Source organism: Amblyomma mixtum, chromosome 5 (assembly GCF_055824585.1).
Source record: "Amblyomma mixtum isolate Tamu chromosome 5, ASM5582458v1, whole genome shotgun sequence".
Lineage (NCBI taxonomy): Eukaryota > Metazoa > Arthropoda > Arachnida > Ixodida > Ixodidae > Amblyomma > Amblyomma mixtum.
This window is the reverse complement of record NC_143016.1, coordinates 58,627,181-58,637,494: the sequence shown is the minus strand read 5'-3', so window position 1 is coordinate 58,637,494 and position 10,314 is coordinate 58,627,181. Positions and strand designations below refer to the sequence as shown.

The following is a 10,314-nucleotide window of genomic DNA, read 5'->3' as shown; positions in this document are numbered from 1 at the left end:
AAATCGAATTTTGCCAACAAAATTCGGGGGTGCGATCATTACGCGAGTAAATACGGTATATATATATATATATATATATATATATATATATATATAGAAGAAGGGGTCACAACCTTGCAATTATCTTAATTTAATACCGACAGTTTCGGACGGAGGACCGTCCTTCCTCAGGGTATACAGGGTATACCCTGAGGAAGGACGGTCCTCCGTCCGAAACTGTCGGTATTAAATTAAGATAATTGCAAGGTTGTGACCCCTTCTTCTACAAGTCTTCCTGGCCCATTGAACGACAAGACCTCCTGCAACTACTATATATATATATATATATATTGTCACGAAGTTGCGAGGACGGGAACGGGTTTATTTACAAGTCGACGATGCGCTGGCGCACTGCAGTGCGCCAGCGCCGCACCGCGGCGTAACAATATATATATATATATATATATATATATATATATATATATATATATATATATATATATAGCAGGTGTGCAATACTTTTGCATACCTTTGGCTTTGTTTTCACGGAATAACCACGAATACAAGGACAGAATTGGCGCCTTTTTTTCAACTTTTTTTTTTCTCGTAATTCTGAGCCCAGTATAATTTTACATTAGAGTGAATTGGACCTCAAGTATGCTAATGGACACTACTGTGTACATGCCGCAACTTTGTATCGCAAATTCGCGGGGTGTTGCAGCAGTGACCACATGGACCAATTTGCGATACTTTTTTTCTTCTCTCTGGTGGTGTGTTTCCTTTTCCTTGACCAAGTTTCACTTTGCTTCCCTGCAGCGAACCTTTACAAACACAGCTTTATTTCGTGATACATTTTTCAGTACAAAAGAAATCATAAGCAGGTAGGTTACTCAAATGGCCTGTAATACATGGAAAAGTAAAAAAAGCACGTTCTTCTTTTACTAATTCACACTGGCTAGTTTCGGAAGCTTCGGATCCTTCTCCTTGGCATTGCAACACTGCTGATGCCTGGTAGACTTATCAGCCAAGTTGAGTGCAGTGAGCTTTCCTTCAAGCATCTTCTTTTCACTCTCCAGGACTTGCATCAGCCTGTTTGTGGTGGAGAGCATAGAGCATGCATTTTCAAGAGAATTTGTAAATTGCTATAAGAAGTGTTCATGAGCACTTTGCATTGTTTGTTTCACAGTTTTCTTGCTATACTATCTAGAACGAGCAGAAAGACAAAAGGTTGGCAGAACAGCTGTCCTTTTAGTTACTTATCTCCGTCATTGGTTTTGCTGGTCTGGTAACTGACCAGCACTACTGGACTCCATGCCACCAGCTTATTAATGGGCATCCAAATTTCACTGCTATTTAGAATTGCAACTGAGGGTGAAGTTATATCTGATTAAAATTAAGGTGAATGTGTAAATGTATGTGAACTACTGATTAAAGTTGTGCATTTGTACTACTGTTGGGGGTGGTGGTAAAAGAAATAGAGGTGGGTGTGAGTCTTCGAAACTTCTAAACTTTTGCACGTATCTGACACCCGATCTGCGACTGAAATAAATGCGGTATGGTATACAGAGAGATGGGTGAGTGGGTAAAAGAAGGGCAGGAAGTAGCAGGAGAAATGGCAGTGGAAGAAACTATTTGCAACATACAGTCCCGGCCATAATGTTGTGGAGCACGCTTTGTCAGTCAAATTCTTCTGATGCTTTACATACCAAAAATTGGGATAGACTTTATACATACATTTGAACATGCTGCTAGTATGCTCGCATATTAACCCAAGAAAACATATCTGCTGTACGAAACGTGAGAAATTTTCAAATGCCAAAGCTTGCTACGGAATACTTTGGCCACACCTGTACACACAGGTGCGTGCGTGCACACATAGTCTTGTGAGTGTACAAGTCTTCGTACAGTGCATTGTTTTATACAGCTGTTCACAAGCTAGCTGTAACACCCCATGTAATTGTCCCACATACCTACTGCGCCTGTCATGTAGCTGCCTGTCGGCTTGCTCCTGCTGGCGCTCTTGCTGTATGCGCAGCTGGTTCTGGAGGAATTTCCTGTCCGTCTTGCGTTCCCACTCGCAGCGCAGGCCCACCATTTCCTCGTCGTGAAGTGACGAGCGCACCGAGTCGCGGTAGCTGCAGCTCCGCGCTGGCCACCCTCCGGGTTCGGGCCAGCAGTATAGCGGCTGGCATCTGCTGCTGCTGCCCTGGGCGTGTGTCATCGCAGTGAAAAAAAGAACATTATATTCTGTACTTTCCATATTACGGTCCACCTGTGGCATACACATGTTCGCACGAATCGATTGCGGCTGAGAGTAGAGATGTTTCCACTGCGGGTAATCCGAATGTAAGAATTAACTAATTTGCAAATGTATGGTTATGTGGATGCGCGAAATTCACTGCAACCACTCACCAGGGCTGTTTGGAGGTTCTTGCTGCTTTGTGGACAAGCAGCTGCAGCTTGTGCTCTGCATGACATAGTATAACAGCGTGGAAGACAAGGACAAGTGTAAAACCATACAACATGAGCACTGACTTTCAACTAAACTTTATTACGCACTTCCATGCATTTATACCTTTCCTGCCAAGTCTAAATTTAAAAACTAAACTGATCAACTTGATCAAGACCGACAACTCCATACTTCACCCTCAAGAAATTTCGTTTCGCAGTTGTCAAGTGATAATGACGGTTTAATGACTCGCAAAGAACCACCCTACCAATATGGTAAGCCTTGAATCTCCCTTACAGTCTGATCGTTATGTGTGAAAATGACTGCCGTTTCATGAAACAAAGGGCTACATGTGTGATCTCGTTGGAGACAATGAATGGTTGTTGTGTTAAGGGTGGTTCTTTGTGTATCAGCGAACCAATATCACTTGACAAAGATTCTTTATAATCTTTTTCTGTAGATATGATGAAGCCTGCCTTGATTCTTGTTCATCATGCCCGTGTCGTCTGGATGACCAAGGACTCCAGATGTAGTCTTGTCAAGTTTCTTTCGGTGCCGCGATGGTTGCCTCATCTCAGCCTATCTCATGGCCGGTGGTCTGCACGTGTTGCGCAATCGCGTTTTTTTGACACGCGCTTGCACCTAACGTCACCCTGGTGGTCTCTGATGCGATGCGACGCTGAAAGTTTCCGGTTTCCCGATGTAGACAGCCGGGCAGTCGCTGCAAGGGATGCCATCAACTACACCGGGGAACTTGGCACGTGGCAAAGGGTTCTTTACATTTACAAGTTCGGCTCGGAGCTTGCTTGTCGGCACGTGTGCGATGTGCACCCCGTGCTTCCCGAATATGCCCCCCCCCCCCCCCCCCCCCCCTTGCCACGTGCCGAATTCCCTGGTGTAGATCACCAGGGTGACGTTAGGTGCAAGCGCGTATCAGAAAACGCGATTGCGCAACACGTGCAGACCACCGGCCGCGAGGTAGGCTGGGACGAGGCGACCATCTAGGCTACCGAAAGAAGCTTGACTTACAAGATTATATCTGGAGTCCTTCGTCATCCAGACGACACCGAACACGATGAACAAGAATCAAGGCACGCTTCATCATATCTACGGAAAAAGATTACGAAGAATCTTGAAGCCTATATAAGCCGATCTTTTCCGGAACAGTCTTAATGTAAGGATCCCTTACGGGACCCGAAACGTCATTTTCGTTTTGTTTTTGACTTGGTCAGTGACCCATCCTTTGCCTTCTAATGTCTCATCCTGGCCAGACGGTATTCCGTCGAACTTTATACTACTAATGTTGTCTGGTTTTTTGTGCGTCCTAGTATTCCACGCTGTTACACTATGGGCCGCAACCAACTTGTCCAGCTCTGTCCTGCTATGTGTGAGTGGCACTCGCGTCGATTGGAGCCAGCCCCCTGCAGTAAGGAGCCAGCCCCCTGATTTCGCTGTGCGGTCGCGGTCATGGCTAGAAATTGCGAGTATGATAAGGCCTAGCTTTTTAATCATGGAAGGCTTTTAGGTTCCATTTGCGGCGCGTTTTGGCGAACATCATCTTTGAACCGCAAAGAACTTGAGGCCAAACATTTCGAAACTTCCCATTCGAATGGCGTCCAGTTAGCGGTACAGCAACTGCATCTTCACATCACTTAGAAGCCGCGGTGCCAAGACGACGCATGTGCCGGCGGGTGTAAGCGCGTTTGCACCGTTAATATGTTGTGTTTGTGTGCGCCCCATCTTGGAGCTAAAGAGCGAACAGTCGTGGCGCGTCTTTAAGAGAGTGCATCGCCGCGGCAGCATTCAGCATTGTGCGTGTTAGTGCGATTTCCTCTCGGCATTGCGCGCAAGGAGCTGCGCCAGGACATCGCGCGTGCCGACGGGTAGGTATGTCAATATCCTGCATTTGTACATAGTGCATATTGCCGCACTGCCACTATCCTTTTTTTCTATCGCTCGCCCCCTTTATTTCCTTATCCCTGTCCTCTCCCTGTCCTTTTATTCCCACTAGTCGCAGCTCAGGCGCTTCAGGCTTCGATGGCAGATGCCGCGGCTAGCAACATCTTCCATTTTTATTTCTATTAATAATAGATAGCCACTAACAACAACAACGGGAGGGTGAGAGCGCGTTGGCGCAGTCACGATTGTGTGCCAAAAGCCCAAAACCTTATGTCCAAGAGCAGGGGAATTGGGGACCCATTATTCTAACCTGCTCCCGATTCAAACCCCGGACCAGGACGAATTTTCGTTTCATAACGAAGTTTCTGTGGAAGCTATATATCTTTCCTTTGTAGCCGTATGGCAGCGCTTGGGTGGTTGCCAGTGAGTAATTACTCCCTTATTACAAACTCTGCTCCACTGTGGGGGATTCCCCTGAGCATTTCACCAACACATATAATAAAACTTCGAGCGACACGTATGAAGTGAAGAAACCAGAACGAGGAGCGGAGCTCCCGCCATATGTAGCTTCGTTTAGCCCGATCTGTTGCGGATACCTTGCCAAGCTTAAAAACAGGAATTCTCCGTCTACCCGGAGGGTCCTTTCAGATGCGACGTTCGTTTGCATACGGACTGGGGAAGGCTTCGTTATGGTTTCCCGTCATTCCCTCCATCCAGTGGCGTCGAGAGAAGAAGGGTGTGTGTGTGTGTGTGGGGGGGGGGGGGGGGGGGGGGTGGAAACGTTTAAAAAAAACGTAATGAGGCCAACACGTGGGTGAGGAGGAAAATCCTCCTTGCTCCATGCGGATACCACCGTCTGTCCCCACCTCTCAAATTCTTCCATCGCTCCCACGCTCCCGCTTTGGGAGAGGGCGATAGAAAGGCAGTGCCTCCCGGACAAGTCCCATTGTTTCCTCGTCTGGCCTACCTAAAAGGAAAGCTCGAGAGTAGGAGGAAAAAAGTGGTAGGGTTTTATCGTAGTTGAACCGAGCAGGACGTGCGAAAGCACTTGAGGCAACAGCGTCTCGAAGTCAACCGCATTCAAGATATCGTCAGCCGCGCGAGGGGAGTGGGGTGCTATTCCCTGCTCCGAGCTTGCCAAGGCCTCCGCCGCTGCCGCTCAGTCAAAGGTTGAGGCTTCGCACATACCACGGGTTTTTCAGCTTTGGTAGCGTTTTGCGCTAAAGCATTTATTGGCGCTCGGCCACGGAGTGGACACCTGTCGCGTGTAAAGTTAATTCTAACGCATTATTTGTCACATGAATGCCATTGGTCATACTTGGTGTTTCTTGAGTTGGTGCAGTTCAAATGAAACGGGGTATATTCCAGCAGTGTAGCAAGTGGCTGTAGGGGATCGCCAAAAGAGGGGAAAGGAATATTGGGGCCATAAGAGCGCCCGCGACAGGCCGCGAAGTCAGCTGCCACCCTGCGATGAGCCAATTTTATAACTTCGTTCTCTCAAAGAAGAGCTCGGTCAGTGTCATTCTTCAGCCGAATATTTCTCGTCTGTCTCTCAGTTGGGGACAAGGTCGTACCCCTTTACATTATTCTGTGATCGGAGAGTATTATAACGCGCGTATTTATGACAGTATATACACTGAAAAAAGTCATCTTCAAAAATTAAAGAATGCATAATCGGCGTCGTGGACTCCCCAGACAGAGGCTATATTGATTAAAAGTCACTGGCAGACCCTTAATTTTGTCCTACAGTTGACAGGGAACCTGACGATAACGGAGCGTTTGCGGTACGAAAAATTTGACATTTTAACATATGTGGTAGCCATTAGGCCATGCATAATCCGAAAAGGGCAGTGCACAAAGGTATCTAAGTAAGTGCTAAGTGCGATGTCTGTGAATTGCTGTGAATTGCTACATACACGTATGTTTTACGCCACGCAGACGCTCACGAACACACACGGTGCCCGAGGGCGAACATGAATTGGTTCTAGCTCGGTGGTGCACGGCCTTGTTAAGGTTTCGCCAGGCTGCATTGCTGGTTAGATTTTAGTGACTTTCCTGTACAGCGGCACTCTCTTCTCTTTGAAAGGAATTTTTACTTTGATCTTCCCTTGCGTCGGGTGACGCATAGTCCGCGCGTCTGTAATTATCTCACGTAGAGCTTGCGCAAATCAGCTATAGGCCGCAGCTCTTTTAGTTCGTTTCTAGCACTGACTATGTATTTCCGATTTCCAGCACGTGCAACACCGCATCCGTGAGCACAATTAAGCTCTGCTAGGCCTATGCCTCGCACGTATTTTGCATTATAGCTGTTCTTTTTCTTACGTATGCAGAATCTGTATGCTCTGTTGCGTTTCACCTAATGGCGCGCTATCGCGCCCTCATTAGCCCAGAGAGCTCCACATAACATTTGTACAAAACTAGGAACTTATCTATATACAGTGAATCTGATTACCATATTTTGTGGCACTTTACGACAGCCAGCAGCTAGATCTGTCGGTATACCGGAGCTGTCGGTATAAAACGACTGCTCCAATTCAGAGGACAATATACTTCTATGTTTTACGCCATCATGGCCACCTGTCACGTGTTCTCAGCTTCATCAGCGTATAGCTGCATTCGTAAATTTTCAAGCTGCTTTTCGTAGCGGAAATATTAACTCAATGTTATCAGATGTCCTGTTCACGAGAAAAGCCGGTGTATGTCCGTTTGTCTCAGGAAAGATCAGATGGCAATGCAATTAATTCAGATAAATTCGGTGCAGTTGCCACCTTCCCGTCGTGACACTGCGCATCATCTCATTGATCGAGAGATCGACAGCATCTGCCTCTGCAAGAATGGTTTGGTTTGGTTTGGTTTATGGGGTTTAACGTCCCAAAGCGACTGAGGCTATGATAGACGCCGTAGTGAAGGGCTCCGGAAATTTCGACCACCTGGGGTTCTTTAACGTGCACTGACATCGCACAGTACATGGGCCTCTAGAATTTCTCCTCCAAAGAAATTCCAGCCGCCGCGGCCGGGATCGAACCCGCGTCTTTCGGGTCAGCAACCGAGCACCATAACCACTGAGCCACCGCGGCGGCTCTGCAAGAATGAGCCTTACGGGAGCTCGGGCAGAACAACCTCGGTCTCACAAGCCGGGCCCAACGGTGGCTGTGTTTGAAACAGCCACCTGCCGGGTCAATGACGCATTGCTTTAACCGCTGGACTACTGCGCCAGTACTGCATGATAGATCAGGGTTCCCCGCGTTCTATGAATATATGAAAGAGAAGAAACTTGTACTGGAAGGAACTCTAATGCTATCGCATAGGTTAAGCTTCGTCCAAACTTTTTATTCCCACTCTGAGCCAACGAGCCTTTCGTGAACGAAACGAACGACTTCAGCTGTTCACACCAGCTCTTCAACTCAAAATTAACCGCGAGTTCGTTGAAAAGCGCCAATTGATTATGTCACGGTAATTATGGTGTCCGCCCTTTTCTGACCTGCGACCACTCCCTGAAATGTCTTTGTGCGGTAAAGTATAATCTTATACTCTATCACTTTTGTTTTAAATTATAAATGCAGATAAAAATAAGAAAAAAAAGGATAAAAATTTCCGTGAAGGCAAACAACGCTAAATTTTACTCAAAATAAGTGCATTTACAGCGATGCTCAAATTCCCGTTGCTCAAATGTCGCGGGACGAGGAAGAACCTCCCGACAAGGTTAGAAAGTTTATAGGCCATGGTTATTCCCACATATTAACGACATAAGAGTTTATAATGAGTCTGCGGCACATATGTGAGTGAGTGGCACACTTACCTCCTTCTGCATCCAACTCTTTGCTGAGTTCATCACCTCCTCGGAGGACCTGCAGTAGCTCATCCTGCGCAGCTGACTAGTCATGACGACGATAGGAAGCGAGGCGTCCACTCCCTGAACGCGAGACAGCAGTTGTGCTGTATATTCAGGCGATTGTTATGCGCGAGTTTCGGCAGTCTGGTTTCGCCGCGTTGCAGATGTGGTCGGCGGTGGTGTCACGTCGCGCGGTGGGTGCACTCTGTGCACGGGATAGAAAAGGTTCTCGCTCTACTTCCTGTTAGTCGTCTCCATGGCAACGCAACACTTGCTCGGACGGCCCGTCTCGCCTCAGCCACCGGTCGGCGTGATCTGGGAGCAAACGCTCCTGCGTCGAGACTACACGAAATCAAACAAAACAAAATCACCCAGAGTTGAGGGAGGGGGACGAATGAGCAAAGAAAACGTACCGCAGCGATCACGTCTCGAACGCCACGCACGAACCTGGTCTGCTGCTGCATATCAGAGCGTCGTTTATACGTCTAGGTGCTGGCTTCCACGCCGCATGTGCGACGGGAGCGGGCTAATTTTGGAAAGAAGCCCGCTGGATTGGTGCGTTGGCCCTCTATCTGTCGCGGTCTACCGTCAGAGATTGGGACCTCCAGAGCAGTCATACGCTAGCAATTCTCGAGTGTTCTATAACGTCCGTCAGCGACGTATTTTCTGACATGTTCTGTGCCTTTTGGTTTCTTCGCCGCACTCTCATCCACTTATTTTATACGTCGTCTTCTTTTTCATTTCTTTCCCTCGGCGACTGCCCTTATGGAGGGCGTTCGCAAGGGTAACATGGTTCAAAAGTGCGCGGTGATCCATTTTGTGTGAAAATAATTTTTGAGCTCTTACCGCTCGCCAAGCAGCGTTCCTATGTAGTTGATGTGAGTTAATGCTGATTAATTAACTTATTGGGCTCCGCAGGGACGTGAAAATAGTGTCAATCATGAAGCTGTAAATTTAAAAGAAGGAAACAGAAAGAGAGAGCTGCGAAACAGGTAAGTTTTTAAGGACGCGTTCTTACACCGAGTTATTTTAAGTTCGCAGATTATTCATTTCGAAACTATGAGGAATACATTCGTGCGGTCTGGGCAGATGTATTGTGCAGCAAGGGGGACATTATGTACGTGATAGTGGTAAATAACTAGACGACTAATTAACTAAAATTAAGCAATAAACTTTTTCATGATTGATTCTAGGGGCAAGATTATATTGCGAAATTGAAGGCCGTCAACGTCGACCGTGAGCCTAGTTCTTTTTATCCTGTTATTTCTTCCTATTTTTTTTCTAGTTTCTAGTGAGCCTAGTTATTTCTTAGTTATTTAGTTTCTCATCCTATTGAGCTTAGTTATTTTCCTTATCGGCAATGTGATTCGAAATATCGAATGTCAGAAATACGCATTTGAAGGCTCCTTGAGCTGACTCGTTGGCCACCACCACTTTTCTGTCATGTTGCGCACATGCGTTGATCTTTTCAGTTTCGTGCAAACAGCTTGTGTCACCTCAGACGACCAGCTCAAGATTGGATTTTTTTTTTTTTTTTCGGAAAGGAAATGGCACAGTAGCTGTCTGACATCTCGGGGGGCACCTTAACCGCGCGTGAGGGAAGGGGAGAAGGTGGGAGTGAAAGGTGAAAGGAAGCAAAAGATGTCGCAGTGGAGGGTTCCGGAATAATTTAGACCACCTGGGGATTTTTAACCTGCACTGACATCGCACAGCACACAGGCGCTTTATGCGTTTCGCCTCCATCTCGACTCATTTTCTTTTGAACGCCTCCTGGTGGTGGTTGTGGAAAACGTTTATTTGCTCTATTTTACGATATTTTTTTTCGGCTTCAGATGGAGTCTTCCATCTTATCATCAGGGTCGGTTCCCCTAGTCCAGGGCTCCGCTGAGGGTAGCTTCCCTGCGTGCACGCCTTACTAGTCCTTGTTGGACTTTCAGGATGTCGCTGGATAGCATCCTCTCCCACTGTTCCGCACTCGGGTTTTCAATTATGGGTAGCTTGTCTATTTTCTGGAAAGCCCATGTGGTATGGTATAGGGTTGGTTTGTCTCCACACCACGGGCACTCGCTCTTTACTGTGTGGGGTAGATTTTACTTAGGATGTTTAGGCACGGGAATGTTCCCGTTTGTAACTGTAGCCATGCTACGGCGTCTTC

General features: G+C 47.0%; 1 protein-coding gene across 1 annotated transcript; it reads right to left on the bottom strand.

The window, feature by feature from the left end:
* Positions 1 to 869: 869 nt before the first annotated feature.
* On the bottom strand, positions 870 to 8,439 carry LOC149342316 (uncharacterized). The gene is made up of 3 exons (XM_089542150.1): positions 8,127 to 8,439; positions 1,950 to 2,185; positions 870 to 1,068 (listed from the first exon to the last, which is right to left on the bottom strand). The coding sequence occupies exons 1-3, from the start codon at positions 8,208 to 8,210 to the stop codon at positions 921 to 923; spliced, it is 468 nt and encodes a 155-aa protein (XP_089398276.1). The 5' UTR covers positions 8,211 to 8,439; the 3' UTR covers positions 870 to 920.
* Between the last annotated feature and the right edge of the window lie 1,875 nt (positions 8,440 to 10,314).